This window comes from Acartia tonsa, chromosome 5 (genome assembly GCF_053477335.1).
Source record: "Acartia tonsa isolate MP-2025a chromosome 5, ASM5347733v1, whole genome shotgun sequence".
Classification (NCBI taxonomy): domain Eukaryota; kingdom Metazoa; phylum Arthropoda; class Copepoda; order Calanoida; family Acartiidae; genus Acartia; species Acartia tonsa.
In genome coordinates, this window is record NC_137264.1 from 12,961,537 (window position 1) to 12,984,451 (window position 22,915).

At 36.0% G+C, this 22,915-nt stretch overlaps 1 protein-coding gene across 4 annotated transcripts in view; it reads right to left on the minus strand.

Moving 5' to 3' along the window:
* HUWE1 (HECT, UBA and WWE domain containing E3 ubiquitin protein ligase 1) overlaps positions 1 to 22,915 on the minus strand; it is a 75,292-nt gene that overhangs the window by 45,559 nt on the left and 6,818 nt on the right. For 3 of the 4 annotated variants that reach the window (XM_080160358.1, XM_080160360.1, XM_080160359.1), the window contains 26 exons: positions 22,270 to 22,327; positions 21,746 to 21,918; positions 21,158 to 21,266; positions 20,160 to 20,608; positions 19,526 to 19,661; positions 19,121 to 19,256; positions 18,637 to 18,722; positions 18,096 to 18,184; positions 17,577 to 17,718; positions 16,750 to 16,941; positions 14,111 to 15,935; positions 12,920 to 13,566; positions 11,674 to 11,752; positions 11,272 to 11,354; positions 10,054 to 10,161; positions 9,098 to 9,227; positions 8,682 to 8,785; positions 7,851 to 7,988; positions 5,911 to 6,031; positions 5,358 to 5,424; positions 4,332 to 4,434; positions 3,702 to 3,937; positions 3,183 to 3,363; positions 1,298 to 1,406; positions 672 to 811; positions 34 to 130 (listed from right to left, as the gene is read on the minus strand). In XM_080160358.1, the coding sequence (XP_080016484.1) occupies positions 34 to 130; positions 672 to 811; positions 1,298 to 1,406; positions 3,183 to 3,363; positions 3,702 to 3,937; positions 4,332 to 4,434; positions 5,358 to 5,424; positions 5,911 to 6,031; positions 7,851 to 7,988; positions 8,682 to 8,785; positions 9,098 to 9,227; positions 10,054 to 10,161; positions 11,272 to 11,354; positions 11,674 to 11,752; positions 12,920 to 13,566; positions 14,111 to 15,935; positions 16,750 to 16,941; positions 17,577 to 17,718; positions 18,096 to 18,184; positions 18,637 to 18,722; positions 19,121 to 19,256; positions 19,526 to 19,661; positions 20,160 to 20,608; positions 21,158 to 21,266; positions 21,746 to 21,918; positions 22,270 to 22,327 (5,738 nt within the window). The remainder of the gene's footprint in view (positions 1 to 33; positions 131 to 671; positions 812 to 1,297; positions 1,407 to 3,182; positions 3,364 to 3,701; positions 3,938 to 4,331; positions 4,435 to 5,357; positions 5,425 to 5,910; positions 6,032 to 7,850; positions 7,989 to 8,681; positions 8,786 to 9,097; positions 9,228 to 10,053; positions 10,162 to 11,271; positions 11,355 to 11,673; positions 11,753 to 12,919; positions 13,567 to 14,110; positions 15,936 to 16,749; positions 16,942 to 17,576; positions 17,719 to 18,095; positions 18,185 to 18,636; positions 18,723 to 19,120; positions 19,257 to 19,525; positions 19,662 to 20,159; positions 20,609 to 21,157; positions 21,267 to 21,745; positions 21,919 to 22,269; positions 22,328 to 22,915) is intronic. The other variant, XM_080160357.1, reaches the window with a different exon arrangement.

The window sequence follows — 22,915 nt, forward strand, 5'->3', positions numbered from 1 at the left end:
TCGAAGCCATACTTGAAATTATATTTTGTCTACCTTCAGATTTTTCTTGTGTTTTATCTTGTGCGGGCTCCGAACTGGATGCCTCAGGGCTGGACACAACAAGGAAATCCAACAGATCATAGATCACAGTCTAAACAAGAACAATTAGATTAATAAAAAGCACAGCAACAATTACATCAAGGGAGGGGGGAGAGAACTTTGAACATTAGAGTAAAACACTAGAGGGAGAAAGGGTTAAATAACTGTATCTCCCCATCGCAACCGCCTTGTGCAACCTTTCTAGTCGGTCATTGAAAATCAACCAATGGTGTAGCACATATTAACACAGAAGAAAATAGATTAGAAGCAGACGAAAAAGGTCTTAGAAAAAGGAAGGGAAGTAATTGTCTGTATATACATCTATACTATAGATCTGTTCATTGAACTATAAATTACATTGGCACTTAAAGTTTTTTAAACAGGTTTCCCCATTAGTTGGCTTATAGCTTTGGGTACTTTAATTGAATTTTGATTGATTAATTTTGTTTATTATCATTGGAGATGTATATCAATTTATAATCCATTGTCTTATCCATTAAGATCCCTACATAAATAATTAAAGATAAAACAATTTTAAAATTAAATTAAATGAAAAGAGTTTAAAATCGGCAAAACCGTACGCCAAATTTTACCTTGCTAATCTCCTGAAGGGGAGGTGCAGTAGAACCGGTTTTTGAGGAGACACTCTTCATGAGGAGCCTCAAGTCATCCTCTATCTCTCCTCTCTTGTTGAGGAGGCCGAGATCCACTCGCAATATTTCTCGTCCAACCTCTGAAATAAAAAATAAGATTAATATAATAACATACAACTTAAGTCACCTAAAACAATAAACAAACCTGTAAAATGTAGATAACGTGATACCCCCCCCCCTAAAAAAAATACTTTTACTTAGTTCAATATGTTGAGGAGCATTTCTTATGTTATTTGAAGAGAAAAAATATCTTTATCTACTTTTTCTTGTATTCATTCGAAACTAGTGGATTAGAACCGGTTCTCATCCATACGCGAAAAGCTGTTTATAATACGATGCGAAAAATAACTATACTTCCAGTATTATACAATTCTAACTATGATTTTTTACAAAAATTTCAGGATTTCCTTAAAGGGATAGGTACTAAAATATCAAAAGAGTGTTTCAAAATTTCTAGCTTCTAGCCTGATAAAATCTCGACAAAAAACTCTTACTAGCCATCTAAAATTAAACCCTTAAAAATGTCTACAATTACATGTAAGAAATACTAGTTTTACAATGTTTACCTGTAAATATTGCAGGATTTCTGGCAGCTGCTGGAGCCAGGAACCGCAGGATATAATGTAGCTCGCGTGTAGTTGCAGCATTGTTGCCCAGAGTTGCAGATCTTACAACCTGAATTAAGATAACTTGTAGTTTTTTTTTTTTACTATCGACTACTACCTCTAAAAGCCTCTAGGTTGACTTCGGTTTTTTGAACCTGCAAATCGTAAAAATTACTTTTTTTAAATGGGACCAAGACCAGTAGAAAGATCTCGGAAAAGTCGATCAGGTCCTAAAAGGACGTAAACCTAGGATTTTGGGAAGTTTGTCAAAATTGATCTCAAAAACGGCACAGACTTCGCCCCGCCGCGAGGCGAAGTCGGTAGGGCATTATCAAGCTTCAAAAAATCGATGACGTATTGATTTTATTACAGCATGCCCAAAAGGTAAAAGTTGCTAAATGTAATAAAGAGTATGCACAAATTTTTTTATTAAAATAGGTCAAAAAAAATAATTTTTCCGAAGTACGCGAAATTTGACTTTTTTTCGAAAATTTTTTTGATAAAAAACATAAAAATACTACTGGAAAAAATTTTTTTTATGACTTTTAAGGCCTGATCTTTAAAATTCAGGCAATTTTGAATAGATTTGGCCAAAAAAAATTAGTTCTATTAGCAAAATTTCCTGAAAAATTCAAGTTGAAAAAAAGAGAAGTTTGGCAAAATCTGTGGTCGATTTTCCAGCTTCAAAAAACCAATGACATATTGATTTAATTACAGCATGCCCAAAAGGTTAATGTTGCTAAATGTAATAAAGAGCATTCACAAAAAAATTATGAAGATCGGACAATTTTTTCTACAAAAAAAAAAAAAATTTTTGTCGTCCGACTTTGAGACCCAATAAGTACCCTAAAAATTCATCTCACAAAAATTTCATTTTATACTTATTTGTAGACAATTTAATAAGGAACAAATTTGATTTTATGTTTTTTTTCTGTCAGTCGATTAGAACATGGAGAAAAATGTCATTCAATGAAGGTGTGTAAAAAAATAAAGACATCGCCCCAATACCGAGATCGCCCCGCTTTACCCTATAAAAAGGATAAAAATATAAGTACAAGAATACTGTTTTCCTCAAACATGAAGTGTTGGTTACATATTGCATCCTTTTATAGGCAGTTATACGCGGATAATAAAATGGAAATAGGATTAATTCCAGTAAATCACGGGAAAACTTTATTACATGAAAAATTGTCTAACATGAAAGTAATCAGGTTCTAAATCACGCCGGAAAATTAATTAACCTTCTCTATGGTGTGTCTAAGTGTGGCCTGATCCTCCAGGACATGTCTAACCAGAAGGCTAGCCATGCTGGTAAACCCACAGGGGTGTATATTCTGCACAAGATTTATTTTTTTTCCCCTGCTAAATTTTTTTTTATTTTTTTTCCCCCCTAGATTTTTCTTAAAAAGTAGGGGGGAAAATAGAAAAATATTTTAAAGAACTCTATATTTTATTTATTTTATACCTCCTACCACACATTTTTTTAGTTTTTTAACCAAGGAGGGGGGCGAAATGGAAAAAATGTTTTCAGTTTTCTTAATTTTATCATTTTTTTTCCCTCCAACCACTTATTTTTTATTTCCCCCCCCCCCCCCTGAGCAGGGGATCCCATGCAGAATATACACCCCTGTAAACCCATTGAAGAAAATTACCAAACGTGAAAATCTAGGAATCGAGCTAGCACCCCAATTCATAAGCAAATCTTGGTGAAACTTGGTTGAAATATGTAGAATGTGAAAATATTTAATCCCTAAAAATTTCAGCTGTCTAGGCGGCAAGAAATTAACGTTTCCCCCATAGCGTTACGGACTGAATGCCTGACAGACAGTCAAATTGAATAACTTACCTTCTCAATGGTGTGTCTAAGTGTGGCCTGATCCTCTAGGACATGTCTGACCAGAAGGCTAGCCAGGCTGGTGAACCCCGTGAAGCTGGAGCTCTGTTTCAGGCCCAACAGCAGCCGGATGCCGCCGAGCTCGGCAAACTGAGCGGCAAGGTCGAATTCACGTGTCAGCCGCAGACATAACCTTAATAATAAAATATTAATTTATATCTGTAAAAACTGCAAACGAAAATTAAACTTTTAGTGTGTGTATTATTGTAATATTGAGGATTTCTATAACATAAGGGTATAATCTGGAATGCAAAGTAATTTAAAATTTTATGATTGCAACTTAATCTTTAAAAAGCTTATTACTATGACAATGAGGTACAATGTCTGAAGTTTATCATCTCTATAATTGCGTCTTATGATGTAGTATTATTGTATGACTTTAAAGTGATTTTCCGACAGATTAACATCTGATTTTATAATAACGACTTTTATAAGTTATAACGTGTCTATCCATTTTTGTGTTTAACTTACCTCATAATAGCATTCAAAGCATCTGGTTCTACAGGCAACCCAATCATCTGTACACAGGCCCGCAACAGGCGGACACATGACTCCTGCGGCAAGCCAGCACACACATAGTCGCCAGCGGCAGCCGTCTCATCGCCGTCTTCCGGGTCAGGTTTGCTGCCAGGCGGCAGCGGCGAGGGAAGGTCTTGCTCCAAGTCCATGTCCTCCCCACGTTCTGTTGTCTTGGGCTCAGAGAAGAACTAAAAAGATAAAGGGGGTCTTTTTTTGTATATTTTCCGTAAAGTTGTGTGTAACCGTTTAGCCAAATGTTGTTATTAAGTCAAACTGTTCTTGTACTATAGCATTGAGGAAAAAATACATATCAAAAATTAACCATAAAACAAACCCCAAAAAACGAAGAGAAACTAGTCCTAACTTTTAAAAAGTAGTTAATGTAGTTTTATCCCTTAAATATTTTACTCAAAAGTTACAAAACAAAACCAATTTGTAGTCAATTGAGGCAAAATATTTTTTTTTAGATTTTTTCAGTCGCTACCAGACAATATCTGATATCATATTTGACTGATTTGTTAAGCTTCGCTTTTATGGATGATTTTATTCTTTTTTTATTCTTAGTCATAAAAATGTTTCTACCTTTATCTCTTCTTTCTTTTTGGGTGGTCTAGGTTCTCTGAGGCTCAACATAACAGGTCTTTTATTCCCGGATTCTTCGTTGCTTTGAACCATTGTGGCAAACCTAAAACAAAACATTTCCATTGATATTTCATTTCTAAACCACCAATGATCGTCCTATTATATAAAGTAGTAAAGTATTTTTAAAAGCGAAGCTTTTCTATAATTAGGGTCGGTCCGTACGTCTGAGATGGATAGCTTTTTTCATTAATTTAGGCATGTTAGAATTGTCCTATCGATTTCAAACTTTGCATGGTGATTCCTGTAGTAGTTAGGTATGATTTATCAAGCGTAGCAACTCTATAATCATTACCAAAATGTCCGTACATCCATTTTTAACATGTTGATTTTTTACATTTTTAACAACTAATTTGTATGTGATCCAATTATCCGATTGTTCTGATTTTTGGTTTTGATTCCTAGGACAACAAAGTACATTATTATAAGCAAAGCAACTCTATAATTAAGTCCTAAAAATGTAAGTATGTTCATAAACACTATCCTGAATCAAGAAGTTTTTCAACAAATTTACTCACAATTATGCTTTGACTCTTATTCATTTATATTCTGATTTTTCAGTTCTGACACTATACAAGTGTTAATGTCCGTTTGTCCTACCGTTTCAGTGCTTCGCTTTTATGGATGTTGTCATCCTTTTTTTTTTTTGTAGATTTAGATCTCCATAACAACTAAACCAATTGGATTTTCTATATCTTATAGGTCCCTGGATGGTTTAAGGCTATTTTCCTACTTTCCTTACTCATTTGAATACATAGCTCCTAGATGCTAGGAGCGCAGCCGCTAGTAAACAATTAAATTGATTTTTCACTTCAATTATGATAATCAAAATTAACCCTTCTGTAGATTAAAATATCACTAAAGAGTTTGATCACTGCAGGGTTTGTACAATTCTATCAAGATAAAATTAAAGTCCTCAAACTTCTTGGGCCGACAAATGGGTGAACGTGTAACTGATAAAAATTATACCTGATAACGTATTTTCTACGACCATTTGTAATTTTTGCAGTTGTCTCTCCTGCCCAAAAAGCATCGTCTGAAAAAAATTAGATTGGTTTTATTCCAGGGATCTACGGGGATAAGACAATGGCCGATAAATTGATGTACATACCCAATTATACACAAAATTACCCATTCAGTAGATTAAAACTAGTAATTGAAACGTTTGTACACTCAATTCAATGAACCAACCCATCAAAATTCATCAAAACCCCCACTCTCTCTTGGTTTTATTCATATTTTGATTCTCTTTAAAAGCGAAGCATATAACGCTCATCGTTAATTTGGGAACGTTAGAATTGTCCTATCAATATCAAACTTGGTATGATGATTCTTTTAACATTAAGTACAATTTACTAAGCGTAGTAGCTCTAATTTCATTACCAGAAAGTCCGTAGGTATATTTAAACATTCTATTTTGAATTTTGTATGACATAATTTCCCTATTAATCTGATTCTGATTTTTGGAACATTGATTCCTAGGAAAACAAGGTACAATACTTTATTTTGGTGTAAAACTTACCGATAACTTTGTTCTGTGGATTCTGATAGGGGCACCATTTACCCGAGGAAAGATCGAACCATTTCCAAGTGTTGCTGACAAGTGGTTTCATGGCGGCTCTGCGTTTCATGCTCAACACAATCTAAAAGTGGGGTATTGTCAATAAATTAAAATTACTTAATATGAAGTTTTCATAAAATAGCTTATAATAGGTCCGAAAAATTAGACAGAACACTATAACATAAGCATTAACATTATTGTATGTTTTCATTGGAGGATTTTATTCTTCCAATGTTTATCTGTTCGAAGATTTTTATCTCTCTCAATGCAGCTTATACCAATAACGAAATTATTTCGGAAAGAAATCACGAAACCTATACGTGTTTTAATCAGCTATCGTTGGGGGGCAACACATCGTAAAATTGACGACCTCTCCATTTGCCCCCCAAATATTATTTTATGTTTATTTCCCTTGTTGGTTATACCTTACTTCTGCTCTCAATGTTTATGAAAACATTAAAAATTGAGAATATTAAAAACATTAAATAACATTGAAAACATCGAAAAACGTTAAAAAACAAAGAAAATGCATTGCAAACGTAATCTTCTTAGGATTGTTAAAACTTCCTAGTTCGTGTAAACTTTGAAAACCTAATCTTTTAAATCGCTAAAACTTCCCAGTGCGGGTTAAACATTATCAATGTTTTTTTGGTAGTAGTGGAAACATTAAAGCAATGAATTTAATTTCTTTCTTTTATACGTAAACATCTTAATATTCTACATTTCTAAATCCAACAATATCAATGAAAATTAATCAATATATCTTCCTTACTCGATGGAATTAACTTTTATATTTAAAGTTAAAGATAAAGAGTAGGATGGGTGTAATCTATTTAGGAGTATAGCTTCCATCAATTTTAGTTTCTTTACTACTTTATATAATAGGATTACCTTCTCATAAAGATAAATATAGAGTAGGATGGGTGTGATCTATTTAGGAGTATAGTAGTTTCCATCAATTTTAGTTTCTTTGCTACTTTATATAATAGGATTACCTTCTCATAAATATCAATAAAGAGAAGTATGGGGGTAATCTATTTAGGAGTATAGTTTCCATCAATTTTAGTTTCTTTGCTACTTTATATAATAGGAAGGATAACCTTCTCATAAAGATCAATAAAGAGTAGGATGAGTGTAATCTATTTAGGAGTATAGTTTCCATTAATTTTATTTTCTTTACTACTTTATATAATAGGATTACCTTCTCATAAAGATCAAGATTATGAGGGTCATGCTGTAGTTTCCATCAATTTTAGTTTCTTTACTACTTTATATGTATAATAGGATTACCTTCTCATAAAGATCAATAAAGAGTAGTATGGGTGTAATCTATTTAGGAGTATAGTTTCCATTAATTTTATTTTCTTTACTACTTTATATAATAGGATTACCTTCTCATAAAGATCAATAAACAGAAGGATGGGTGTAATCTATTTAGGAGTATAGTTTCCATCAATTTTATTTTCTTTACTACTTTATATAATAGGATAACCTTCTCATAAAGATCAATAAACAGAAGGATGGGTGTGATCCATTTAGGAGTATAGTTTCCATCAATTTTATTTTCTTTACTACTTTTTATAATAGGATTACCTTCCCCATAAAGATCAATAAAGAGTAGTATGGGTGTAATCTATTTAGGAGTATAGTTTCCATCAATTTTAGTTTCTTTACTACTTTATATAATAGGATTACCTTCTCATAAAGATAAATAAAGAGTAGGATGGGTGTAATCTATTTAGGAGTATAGTTTCCATCAATTTTAGTTTCTTTACTACTTTATATAATAGGATTACCTTCTCATAAAGATAAATAAAGAGTAGTATGGGTGTAATCTATTTAGGAGTATAGTTTCCATTAGTTTTAGTTTCTTTACTACGTTATATGTATAATAGGGTTACCTTCTCATAAAGATCAATAAAAAGTAGGATGGGTGTAATCCATTTAGGAGTATAGTTTCCATCAATTTTAGTTTCAGGTTCTTTGTTGGCTTTGGTCAATAATAGGGTCTGAGTCTGTTCTATCAACTCCACGATTTCCTAAAAAACAGTTAAATTAGTTTAGAGGATTTTTTTGTTGACATTTCTTAACCTTAGAATTTTTTGGCATGTAAAATGTTAGCGATAATATTTCCTTGTTTGAAATTAAATTTTGATCAGTTGCAGACGTCAGGGATAATATAATGGACGAAAAAAAGTTGTACTTGCATCCTATTGACAATAAACAAAATTGAACCCTTAAGTAGATTAAGATTTTTGGTTGAAATTTTTGAGATACTAAAAGCTTTGAAACCAACCAATCAAGATATGATAAAAATACAGAAAGTTTTCAAGCTAGCAAATAAAAACATGTTCAAAAAAACTTTGAGTACTAGCGTTATTTACAATCCAATGTCCCCTCACTCCCTGTATTAATTCTATATACTTGACACAACAACTAAATGTTGTCCGAATGACTCGACTTAAGTTTCCAATGTTTATCAGCCAAAGCAAACCCCCAATCTCTTAAAAATCAGGAATCTAAAGGGATAAGATAATGGTCTATAAATTGATGTACATCCCAAATGATGATACACAAAATTATCCCTTCTGCAGATTAAAATTTAAAAGATTGAATACTCAACCTAATTATCCAACCAATCAAAATTCACTAAAGCCCCCAAAGTTTTTAAGTCAACGAATAAGAAACGTTATCATAAAACTTTGGGGGCTAGTGTCACGCGTCTGACATACCTTCATAGTGTCAGATTCCTCTACTAGTTGAACACAAAGCTTGCTGCAGTCTTCAAACAGAAGGGAAAACAAATGTGTTCTGGCAGCTGCCTTAGCACTGGGACCTAAATAAAGATTTATTAGATTTAATAAAATCCAAAAGAAGTGAAGCACAAATTAAATCATTGAAAGAAACAAACAGACAAAGTGAGTTATATAGCAGATGTTTAGTTAGTTGTTATGAAAAAAAGGAAATAAAGAGAGAATATCAATGCAAAACCTAAAAAGAAGCAGGAAACCATTGGAAAAAAATTTAATGTCATTTAAACCATGACAAACGGTCAGAACAATGTATGAACTAGATGCACAATCACATTGCGCACATGCAATAGGAATCTACAACCTCCAGGAGAGCCTCTAGGTACACTTGACTTTACCTGTGGTAAGGAGGTCATCAGTGACCTTGCCATCAGAGTTCTGTACAACCTCCAGGAGGGACCGGACACTGGATTTGACCTCGACCATCAATTCAGACACTAACTTCTTCTTGAAGTCTTCACCGTTACGCTAAAAATATAAAACGCATATTTAAAAACAGGTTGACCTAATAAGCGCATTTGACTGGAATCTTACTAACAACTTGACGCAATATTGCAGAAGCTACTATTCCCTTATAACCATAATCAGCGCAGTAATAACAAAGTACCTACCATATCATATTTTGTTATAAAACAGTAATACAAAGTTTAATTTTAAACAATTCTAAACTTTTTAGAGTTTTAGGCATAAACGGCGAAAATTACGAAAGGGCAAAAGTTAGTCACAGAGTATCTGCGCCACTAAAAAATAACCATTGAAGATTTGGATCTACTGCAGTTCACGGTAAAATATTGCTGGTAAGCAAGATTTCTAAAAATCTATTAATTTTAAAAGCTGCTAGCTGACAGGCTAAACGTACAGATCATGCCCGCACACTGTTTTAAGCAGCATAAGAAGGCCTACAAATAATCTGGAATAGCCATAAATCAATAATGCATAATTATCTCGCAGTGCAGAGAAATGCGCGAAAAAGAACTATTTTACGCGTTATTTCTTCAGTGAAGCTTTCCCTGTGCATCATTGGATCTTGGCTATTTCAGATTATTTGTAGGCCTTCTTATGCCGCTTAAAATGGTGTGCGGATATGATCTGTACGTTCAGCCGTTTGGCAGCTAGCAAGCCTTTAAAATTAATAGATTTTTGGAAATATTGCTTACCAGCTATATTTTACCGTGAACTGCAGTAGATACGAAAATTTAAGTATAGTTACTTTACTAATCGTATTTTAGACAGCTCCATGGATTGTAGGATTAACATTTATTTTCAGTTTTGTTAGCCGAATTAAAATTTTTACCTGGAACACAGCAATGAGAAGGTCTGTAACTCTGTAAACAGTATCAGGCAATGTGTCCAGTAGGGTTAGGCAACCCTGCAGGGCTGTCTCAGTAAAGGTATCAATAACCTAAAATAATAAAACAGTTATAAAGATGAATCAATTTCGTACTAACAAAATCAGGGTTCTAAAGGATAAGACAATGGCTGGTAAGTTGATGTATAAAAATTACCCCTTTTGTAGATTAAAACTAGTGGTTGAAACGTTTGAGCTCTCAACTTAATGAATCAACCAATCAAAATTCACTGAAATACCCAACGTTTTTCAGCAAATGAATAAGAAAACGTTATTATAAAACTTATATTATATTAACCATCCCATTGTCCCCTCTCTCTCTGAACAAAATAATAAATTGAGTCTTTCTATATTTTTAAAATTTTATAGTTTTGTGTACAAATTTGATGAAAAAAAGGATAAAATATTTAATTTTAGCCTCTATATTTTACACACACACACACACACACACACACACACACACACAACATTATTTTAAATTTTCACCCAAATACACAAAAATTAAAATAATAATTCATTATCCTTTGACAATATGGATTTTAACTATTTTATCCTAATAATATAATATTTACTATTTAGAGTGCTCTACAAAACAGCGATTCCTCTATCTTCCAGTGCAGGGTATAAAAAGCCAGTGATCTTGAGGGATAAGACAAAGGCCGATAAATTGTGGTACATCCACAATAATGATAAACAAAATGTCTGTAGGATTTTGTACCAACCAATAAATAATTAATAATGGTACCCAAAGCCTTAAGCCAAGCAATGAGGGAGCGTGTTCAAACGTATCAAGTATAATTTACAATCCAATGTCCCCTCCCTCCCTGGGTTTGTAGTTGTACCCAGGAATTTAAATGGACAAGACCATGGCCGATAAATTAATGTACGTCCCCAATGATGATCACTAACTTACCCCTTTCTGTATAATAAAAATATTTTTAAATAAAAAGTACCCAAAGTTTTTCACTGTACCTGTTCCTTCATTCTTTCCTGTTCAAGGGGGGATAGTTTCTCCCCGGGTTTGGGTACCTATATGAAATACAAAGTGACCAAAGTTTTTAACTGTACCTGTTCCTTCATTCTTTCCTGTTCGAGGGGGGATAGTTTCTCCCCGGGTTTGGGTACCTATATGAAATACAAAGTAACCAACGTTTTTAACTGTACCTGTTCCTTCATTCTTTCCTGTTCGAGGGGGGACAGTTTCTCCTCGGGTTCTGGTTCTGGTACAATTATAGGCATGTTGGGTCCTTAAATAAATGTTTTAATAATTCTAAATATTAGATATATAGGCAGATTTAAGAGGTAGCTAAAATCTTTTTTTTTTATAAATATTTGTAAAAACTCGAGAAAACACATATTTTCGCCATCAAAAAGATACACAATAATTTCTGCTGATAAAAACATGTTAGGTATATTTTTTTTGCATAAAATAGGTTAAGACTTTTTTTTTATGTCTAAGCAAAATTATTAATTTTTATTAAGTAGACGAAATAGGAAGTAAAACAATAATTTTAGTAAATCCACATATGATAGATAGATAGTTAGGCAATGTAGGAAAGTTTTTACCTGGAGGGCTAGTGCCTGCGGAACCACTTTCCTCATCTGTCTCTCCCAGAGACATCTCAATGGCTCGCATCAAATCATACTGAGGACAATAAAATATCAAATAATAAATCCAATTATCTCCCGTAAACTTATTCTTCCTTATTAGTTCATTGTAAAAATCTATTATCTAAAATTTTCCATCATTTTAGTTGCAAAGCTATTCTATACGTAACTAACTTTGTCTGTCCATCCGTAAGTATGATTTTCTAGGCTACTGTTTAAGATGGACAGCTGATTTTTTTGGGGTTGGAAAATGCTCCTTTTTCAAGAACAAACAGTTTAAGACTTATTTGGATCGTCATTATTACGCTCGGTCATGCTAAATTATATTTAGAAATGCATCATGATTTTATAACAATCAGCATATAAAACTATTCTCTCTTTCTTAATCTGTTATCTGTTTTAAAGATAACTTGTTCCGTTTGTCCAATATTTACTTGTTCTTAGAAACTTATGGATGTTGTCCTCCTTGTTTAAAATACTTTTCAATTGACAAAGTTTATTGAGATTGGTTAATGGTTATGTATCAATTTTATACCTATTGTTCATTATCAATTCAAATATTTCAATATCTTTTGCAAAATGCATTTTTTTTCTCTGTTAATTTCTTACAAGTTTTATGGTTTACTTTGTGAATGGTGAATATTATTTGAACTAATAGGATCCTAACATGAGTACGTAAATACGTAAAAAAATTACGGATTTATTACCTAGTGCTTTCACATAAAATTCCGGTAAAGTACCCAAAATCCCACCTTTTTAAAAAAGTAACATGAAACTATTTATAGAAGGGGGGGGGGGGCGGGGAGGATTTCTCCTAAAATCTGACCTTAAGAAAATTAATAAAATAAACCCCTCAGGAAGGTTTAAATGATCAACAAGGTATTTTGGGTGAAATCTCCGATTTACAAACTTATAATGTATAATAAAATAATATCTTTTCAATTTGTTTTAGCTTCTTATTGATATGTAAAACCTTTTTTATTTAGGGATCTAAAGGTTGAAAAGTTTGGACGCTCAACTTGATTAACCAACCAATAAAAAGTTTTAAAAGCTATTGATTCATCTCAACCCAAGACTACTTTATCAAACTAACATCTTTGTACAGGCCATATTGAAATTCTAGAATAATCCTCAAATTTGCTAAGCTAACAAACAAGAAAACTTTGGGGACCGTCCATTGTCCCCATCCTGTTTTTTGTATTACCTGAGGGCCTCCAAGGCTGCTCTGTAGAAGTGGGGGCACCGGATTATTCAGCAAATAATCCGTAGCCGCGTCCAGGCCGCCGCCGACACTCTGTATCGCCTCAATACACCGCTCCCGCGGGAATCCCATATCCATCAGGGTTTGCAGGTGCTCGGCGTTGATATCCGGCTCGGCGGGTGTACTGCTGTTAGCTGCGTTAGCCCAAATAGGATCGGCGTCGTTAGGCGGCGCAGTTCCTGCAGCCGCGAATACAGCAGACGCGCCGCTCGCGGCTTGGCCGCTGGCCCCAGCCGCATTTCCAGCTGCTGCAGCATTATTGCTAGCGCCAGCGGCTTCATTCTTAGCCGCCTCCGGCGGCTTTTCCTTTTCCAGCCGCTCCTTGATCAAATTCTCACCCTTGAGAATGTGACAAAGAATGCTGAGCACCGATTCCGACATCCGCCAGCCGTAGACGGCCAACGGCTTCTTGCCCCAAATGTGCATAACCGCCTCAAACGCCGTTTTATGGGTCTTAATCAAGTATGTCAGGGTGTCAAACGGCTTGAAGTTGGGCAGAGCCTTGTCGGGCAGGAGATGGGGGGACTCGAGAACATTCTTGGGGTTCACCATCTTCTCTAGGAGCATCAGCCACGCGTCCAAAAATTCACCTGTACAATAGAGATAATCTAGAGACATATTCTATTAATCAGCTAATAGAGATAATCTAGAGACATATTCTATTAATCATCCAATAGAGATAATCTAGAGACATATTCTATTAATCAGCCAATCTAGAGAAATATTCTATTAATCAGCCAATAGAGATAATCTAGAGACATACTCTCTAAATAAGCCAATAGAATAACAATCGAGGTTAATTCCAGATATGTCATTGGGTGAAACTTTATACCTACAAATTTTAGTATGTAAGGGCATACATTTTTATTTCCTGTTCATTATGAGTCAGCTAGTTATAAATTCTCGAATATCTTAAAATAAAGCTTTTCTTGGGTACATCTTTTCGAAAAATATCTTCCCTCGTAATAAGATAAAAATGAATTTCTTAGGAAAAAGTTAACTTTCTAAAAATTAAATCGTCGAAAGTATCATCTTGTATATAACAAAGGCATTTGTCTGGTAAAAATCCCTTTTTAAGTTTGCCTAAAAATGGGGTCAGATGGACCATCTAAATATAAATATTATGCCTATTACCTGTACGTTCTGGTAGACCTGGATTTTCTAGTCCATCCGTAGCCGCTACACTGTCGCCCATTGTGATGGCCCAGTAGAAAGCATCAAAGAACGATTTCTGTCCACCCCCAGATACAAATTGATAGAGCATTAGATGATAGGGAAACTTTTTCTCATCAAACAACATTGGGGACGTAAATCCCACGGAGCAAATAAAGAATGTAAGTCTGAATTTGGGCAGGGGTGAGGTGCTAGGCGGCTGCCAGGAAAGACCTGACGTCAGCAGCTTTGTCAGTGCAGACGCAACTGCTCTGGCCGGTGGGGATGGCATAACAGGCATGGGAGCTGTCGGCTGCCCGCGTCTTTGCCTCAAAGGACTTCCAACACACAGTTTAACCAGTAGACCAAACAGTTCTGCCAAAGCCCGGCCAAGCCTACTTGAACCAGACAGTAAGGGTTTAATTTGCTTGATTTGAGCTTGTAACTGAGGATTTGTCTTCTTATCCTTGCCGGCTTCGGTGCCAGCCGCGGCTTCTACAGAGGTTGAAGCCGCTGGCGGTCCAGTGGTGTCCATCATATTGCTGTCACTGCTGTCAGTTGTCAGCTGTTCCATAGCCGACGTAACGCCAGCTCCGCTGTCCACACTAGCGCCGCTTGCCGGCGAGCTAGGACCCTGCTGGCTGCCGGAATCTCCGGCAGTTACATTACCGCTGTTTGGCAGCAGTTTTTCCATGTCAGCCTTGCCGAATTGTGTATCAACCAAGGTTGTATCCTCACTACAGAGAGCCAGAAGTACAGTACTCTCCCAGACAAGACTTGTGTACAGTCTTGACAAAGATTCCAGCACCTGCAGGCCCAACTCACTGCCCCAGTGCGACACTGAAATAGTTCTGATATCCGCCTGTCCTGTACGACACACATGCACAAACATTGTTATATAGGCATGAGCTGCCGACATATGATGTAGCAGCGGCGTGGCGGCTGGGTTGTTGATAGCATCTGAAGGATTCTGATTTGAGACTAACTCATGGAGTAACACTGAGCTGCCTGGCGCTTGGACAGGCTGATGTAAGGGTTCAAGTTGGTTCAGAACCTCTTTGAGATGTAGCAACCCTTGCTTGAGAACCTGCGGTTCATGAGCAAGATTTAAGATGGACTTACAAACAGCTGCCACTGATTGGCAGGCCGGCTGGATGGGAAAGTCTACGGGCAGATTTGGCAGGCCCAAGACTCCCATCAAGGGCACAAGTCCCTTCTGTGACACAAACTCCCGACAATGGTCATCTGTACTGTTGTTGGACAAAATTGCATCCACAAACTTCATAACATTTAGCACATAATCCACCAGAGGAACCGGTTCTTTAGTGCTTCCGTCGCCGCTAGCATTTTGAGCCTCGCCGCTGGCAGGATCACCCTCAAGGCGGGGTTCTTCGCCGCGTGCCACAACAACCGGCGGCGGCGCTTCGTCTACCTCAATCTCCTCCTCATCTTCATCGCTGCTGGCTTCAGCTCCACCGCCGTTACCAGCATTTCCACCGCCGTTATTACCGTTATTGACGCCTCCGGCGCCCTCATTAGCCGCATCATTTGCAGCGTTACCACCTTCACTGCTGGAATTCCCTTTGCTGGTGCCGCTCGACTTCCAGCAAACATATTTAGGATCTCTGCCCAGGGAGCAGACCTGTTCCAGCAGCTTGATTATGGCGGCGGTGGCTGCCTGTTTGAGGCTCGGCTGGTGGCGCATCAGCTCGTCCATTGCGTTGCCCAGGTTGGAGGCGGTATCGCCCAGAGGGTCGGCGGATCTACGCCGGCGCATGGCTGGAAGATAGTCCGGTGATAACAATACCTGAAAATAAATATCATGTAAACATTTCTAAAAGTGACAAAAAAACATAATAATATTAGAATTATTTTTCTTCATTAAAAATCAGGGTGGGGAAAACCCAGGGTTTTTTAAAAAAGCACAGCCCAACTTAACCCGTAAAAACCCTTAAAACCCTGGGTTTTTAAGGTTTTTTTTGGGTGGGTTTTTTGTATGCCCACCCTGTAATAAAAATAAAAACATGTAGGAATTACATTTATCTATTGAAAAATAAATTAAAGTTTAGTTCGATTTTCAATATTAAAATCAATGTAACTTTATTTCTTGTTAACCGATTAAAAAATTTAACATAAATTATAATCACAAAATCTTACGATTCTTTAATGATTTGGCAATAACCAGAGAAAAGGGATGTGATTCTGACAAACAATACTAAAGGAAAATTTTCCCACAACCCCCTTCCCCTTTTCCTCCCAATATCCAATCGATTTCCAACTTTGCATGATTACTATAACATGAATTAGGTATGATTTAGGAAGAGTAGCAACTCTATAATCATTATCACAAAGTCCGTGCGTCCATTTAAAAAATGTTAACTTTTTATTTTGTGATATTGTTCTCCTTGTTTTAATTATTTTTACCTTAAACAATCATTTTGGTTTACAAGCCACAAAGGCATTCAAGCATAGGGCACTGAACACGTTGGTTAGGCTGGGTAGCTACCCTGTAAAGGAGAACCATATCGGTTTAGCGGTTAGCGAGATCCTTCGTTACAGACAGACACACAGACAGAGATTCCTTTTCTTTAGTATAAGAATTAAAAAATGTTAATCTTTACCTTAAATAATCTTTCAAATGGTTTACAGGCCACAAACGCCTCTAGTCCCCTGGTGTTCAAGCATAGTGCACTGAACACGTTGGGTAGGCTCGCGAGTACCTCGCGGGTGGCAGGCACCTCTTTCACCAGCAGCGCGTGCAGCACCACGTCTGTCAGCCCCTTGTCTTGCAGGGAGGATAAGAAGGATGGCTCCTGAATGAAAATAGTTATATATTAACATTATTGATTTACCCCAAGCATCAAAGGGGTAAGAATGGGGCAGTAAATCGCGGAACTAATGTGAAGCATTTGCATCCCTAAAATCGAAAACTTAATCAGTTCAGTAGCTGTGGATTCAAAAGAAAGTAGGAAAATAGACTAAAACCAAAATTAGTAAAAAGAGTTAAATTATTAAATATCCTATTACCAGTCCCCTTTTGTTTTAATCACATCATTAAATTATAAGAAATGCAGCGTATTTATAATGTGTAATATATGTGGAAATGAATACAATTTAGCAAATATAAAAGTAAAAGCATAAAATTAGTGTCTATGTGTGTGTATCTTACTAACCACTGAACCAATATGGTTCTTGGTGAAGCTTCTAAAAAATCCAGGGAAAGCTTTCAACTATTCTCAAGAGAAATAAATCCCCAAAAAAATTACTCCCACACCTAAAATTTTTCTTTTGAAAGCAAAAATAAAAGTGTTTGTAGGTTCGACTCCCCCTCCCATCCCCCTCATTCATTTCCTACAGGCATCTTGACACGTGGCAAAAAAATCAGCAAACTTATCTAACTAAACATCTTTGAAAACGCAGAACGAGAAAAAATAAAGGGAAAGCTTACCTGGAAAACATAAGCAGTAACCACATCCGTGGCTAACAAGAACAGGCTGGGGCCATAGTACTCCGCATTACTGATAATATGCTTCAAACTGTTGGGCAAACTTCCCTCCATCACGTGGCGTATGGAGTCGCTGAACGCGGGGTCCTAAGTTATGGGGGATTAAATGATTTGATTAAACAAGTACTAATATTAGATAAATTTAGACCTAAACCCCAGGCAGGGAGGGTAAAATGGTGTAAATATCATAATGGTATCCTAAGTTTCAGAAACAAGTTTACTTATTCGTCAACTCAAAAACTTTGAGTAATTTTTATTAGGTAAATCTTGATTTAATTTCAATACGTCGTCTTTTGTCTTATCCCATAAGAACCATGTTTCCCGTTGTGTCTTAAGAAACGTAAATTATTTTTTTTCTTAGTACAATCTTTTTTAAACTTAAACAATAATTTACTTCGTCTTAAAATTTAAACATTTGTCAATAAATCACTAAAACTGATATCAAATCATTTAATAACCCATTCCTGAATAGCCTTCTTTAAGAAGTTGAGCATAGATTTTAGCAAGGCAGCCCGCTGGGGTAGGCAGGTCAAACCAGGCTTGGGTACATCCTAAATAGAGATAGGTTGTTAGAAGATTTTAGCAAGGCAGCCCGCGTGGGTAGGCAGGTCAAACCAGGCTTTGGTACGTCCTAAATAATCAGATAGATAGATATTAATAATATGTTTTGTTATATTTAACTATTTTCAATAGTATAGGGCTACGTTATAGGATTTTATTTTTTTAGCAAAGTTTGTGTCATACAATATAAGATTAAAATCAATATTTCTTCATATATCCTTTCTCTTTTTTACATTTTCGCATATCTTTATAATATTTTATCATTTCTTATTCAACTTCTATAAATGCCAGGAAAGGAAGTTACACTGGACTGTAAGTTTTACTGGTCTTGAAGGTTTAATCAACACATCTCTCATTCGTTGGCTTGCAACTTAAAAACTTAATAAACTTATCGTCCATTGTCTTATCCCTTAAGATCCCTGTATAAATAAACAATGCATACCTGTTGAATAAGATGAGAAGCTAGACTAGAGCTAGAACCTGAGCCACTAGGACCAGCAATGGGATCAACATCCATGCTTTCATCTCCTACAAAGATAGGAAGATAATCATTGAAAAAGAAAGGAGGTTGCAGTTATTAATCAAAATTAAAAGATTGCAATTTAGGTATGTAAAGCATTTTCAGTCTAAAAGCAATAATTTAAAAATGATCGCTTCTGGAAAAATGGGAAAAATTGGAGAGAACTAAAGATTATTTTTAATAATAGTGGCTTTGCAACAAAAGGCCTCTTGGGGCCTTGGGTCATTAGAGGTACCATACCACAAAATAGTTACACTGGACCTTTAAAAAGCTTCAATGTAAAAGAGAACTATGCCGTATGAGAGATCCTTCGCCACCCATACAAACATCCTGTTACTTTAATACAAGGGTCAACATTTAGAATCAACATTAATCTATCAACAAGCCTGCAAGTATAAATCTTTACCTGTGCTTGAAGCGGCTGAGGCAGCAGCCGCATCCTGAGCCGCCGCCAGCTCCTCCTGAGCGGCTATGGCCGCTACGTCATGAATAGTTTCCGCCTCCTCAATAACTTTGGTTAGTCGTTCCTCTTTAGTTCCAACCTACGAGATTGTTGTTTATGTTAAAACCATCTATTTCATAAATTGAAAATATAATATTATGCCGCTTAGGGGTATTGTACTAAACATATAAATCTTTAAATTTTCGAGGACATGAAGCATACCCATGAGAAGTCTACATTGATTGTTTTATTCCTGATCATACCGTCCCTCCACTAAGATTTTTTTCAATTACTGAAAGTCATATACTGAAAACCAGTTCTAATCCTCCAGGTATTACGGTTTCGAAGCCATACTGGAATAAGTTATACCTGGATCTGGAAGGGTTGATGTTTTCTGCAGTGGTCCACCTCTAACTCCAGCCTGTTAATGAAGGTTGTGAGCCCCGCGTGGGTCTGGAAACTTGCCATGTCCAGGTTTGTGATTAGATCTATCACTCTTACAGCCCTAAATAATATTTTTTTATCCCATCGTATTATAGATAGCTTTCTGCGGATATTCAAATGAAAATCATAAAATTAAAGCCAGTTTTGTTAGCCCTGAGAGGCTTAAGGCTTAGGCTAACAAAACTGGTACTTGTATTATGATTTTTATTTGGAAAATGGTCAGTATACATGTTTTTTCATTATGGCTGAGAACCGTTTCTAATCGATTTTAATTTGTTTCGAAGCCACGCTGGAAAAAGAATGAAAAACAAATTTTTCTAAACTTTTGAATATATTTCTTGAATATAAAGAATCTACTCTATAATACGCTTTGTTTGTCCGAAACCAGTATATAATTTACTACGTCCGTCGGTCATGCTTTAAAAGACAAAGAAACTTATTTTTATAAATTGTGCGAATTTTTCTTTATTTCTATGATATACATTATGGACGATGTCAACCTTGTTTTTTTACCTAGCTTTCAGTGTAATACTTGTATATCAAAACATGAAAAACATACCTAGTAACAAAAGTAATGTGTTCTAGTTCACTGCTGGGCCACTGTATGACCTTGAGCAGCGACTCCAACATGCCGCAAGACACCAGCGCCTCGCCGCCGCTCTCATACGACGCCAAGTGGTACAGGAACGAAAACAGTGCGGTTGCCAGCGGCTGCGGGAACACGGCTACTGCGCTAGCAGGTGCAACAACAGGAGCGCTAGACCCCGACTGGCCGTTATTCCCGCTGCTGGTTAAACTAATAATACAATTGCGCACCATCACCGGCAGAAATCCGTGGAAATTGGCCGCGCCCGTCGCGTCAATAATTGTGTTCAGTTTGGGATTGCGGTCCAGGTGGATGATGGAGGTGAGGGCCTTCAGCACGGCGGCCTTGATCTCCATGAGGTGGTCCCCCTTCATCTCCAGCACATCAACAAGCTCTTCTAACAGCCCGGAATACAGCAGACCCTGAATATTTTGGTTAGGTTAAAAAAGTTATCATTCCTAAGTAAAGAACAGAATAAAAATATGGAAATAAATATTATATATTTAAAGTAATAAAGAAAGATGGATAAATAAAGGTCGGTCTTATATGTATTTGATTTGTTTGGTTTTATTTTCTTCCATTCTAGTTTGTAAAGAGAATTCAAAAATGCATATTTTAAAAATTAACAATGCTGAGCTTACAAACCGCTGGATCGATCTGTATGGTTCTCCTATTCAATTAGCTTCTCATAAGATCAGGGAATGTTTATAACTATATATATATATTCTCACTCCTAGGAAAAGTAACCCTAATATTGTTTTTTTTTATTCTTATTAAAACTAAACAGTAAAGAAAGGGCACAACTAGATCTAAGGGAAAGCAGGGCAGTTTAAAATATATCCTAAAACCACCCCAGTACATTTTACGAACGCTCTATGGAAGGTGAAATTCCGAGATCTTAAGCTTCAGACAAAAAAAGCCTTCCTACTTTATAAAATAAGACATGTGAAAAGCCATTAAAGACACAATACCTGTACCGAATCAGTGAGTTGGTTGCTGTATATGAGAACAGAAAGTGCCTGCAGCCTGGCCTGGACACATTTTAACCGGATAGGATATGAGGAAAATCCGTGGGCAAGTCTAAATAATAAGATTATGTTTAAGAGGTAATAATCTAAAATGACCGACATAATTGGTGGTTTCCCTAAATATCTTATTCTAGCACAACATTACCCCCCCCCCCCCCCTCCCACTCGCTATTAATTCGAAAATAAATAATCAAAGGGGGGGGGGGGGGGGTAGCTTTTCGATTGTTAGTTGATTAATTCGGGTCACGTTGGGTAAGGGTAACCCAATGTCCACTTTCTTCCTGGCTAATGCTTCCATACCATTAGAGTAAACCACTATAGGGGGAAGGAGTTAAATAACTGTGCTTCCCAATTGCAATGACCTTGTGTCGACTCTTAATTGCGTCTTTGAAAATCAATCAATTGTGTCCAGAATAAATATCAACACAGCCAAGTAGCAGAAAACAATTTGCTAGCAGACGAAAAAAGGTCATTAGTAGAGTGGGGGGAGGTAATTATCTGTATATCTAAACTATAAATCTGTTTCCATACCTGACAAATGTAAAGAGAAGCATCTGTTTCTCCTCGGGGACACTGTACTGCGCCAGCAGCTCCTCCATGATGGCCGCCGGGGTCTTGCTCATCTTGTCCAGGTCAGGCACGTGGATCACCGTCACCACGCTCGACTGACCGCTGCTCGAGGAGGACCCGCCGAAACTGGTTTTGTTCCTGCCACGCCGCCAAAAACATTAGTTAGATTTTTGCAGGGACTTAATGGCGTAAGACAATAAACGATGACTAATAAAATATTTTGTATATTTTTTACCTTAAGTACCTTAAGGTTTAAAGCCTATGAATAAGAATTAGTTGTTATAAAAAAATATGATGACAATGTAATTTATAGTCCAATGTCCCATCCTTCCACTTACGTATATTTTTGCATTTTTGATAAAAATATTTGTATTAGGAAATGATAGTATGCCCAACGCGACTGTCTAGTTTGTCAATTGAAAAAATGTTTTTTATTTATCCTTGTTTTAATTCAACTTAAAACTGATTATTTATAGAAATGTTTAGTTCCTTGATTGATCACTCGATGCTTCAGCGTAGAATTCAAAATGCAAAGTTGTCGCACTAAGTCAAAATTATTGTCTTTCATTTCATTTCATTTCATTTCATTTCATTTCATTTCATTTCATTTCATTTCATATAAAATATTAATATTTTATTAATCAAATATTAAGGTAACAACCCTTGTCGAGTGGACCAACATTATCTTTAAAAAATCCTGAAAAAGGACTAGAATATACATATAAACTATTATAACTTAACTTATGTAAAATGGGTTCAACTCCTTTTGGTTTCTCACAGTTTTAAAGGTATTTTTTGTTTTGTTTTGAGCTGAGGATCTCGGAAAATGCTGGTCCGAAATGATTGTACTCTTCAGGGAAGTTTTGTGAATGTCTAAGGTTGTTTTTTTCCTGTTGGGATGAAGCAACTAATATATTATAATACATAATAGTTGCTTCTCTCCTAGCCTCTAGAGGAAGGCGGGGTAGGTCAATTTAATAGACTAAAACAACAAGATATACATAAAGCTTCACTGAAAAATACAACAATTTAAACCAACATTTCCGAGATAAATAGCTTCAGACAAAAAAAAATTAATATTTTATATTAAGTATCCTTAAGTGGTCATCCTATACAGAATAGAAACAAAAT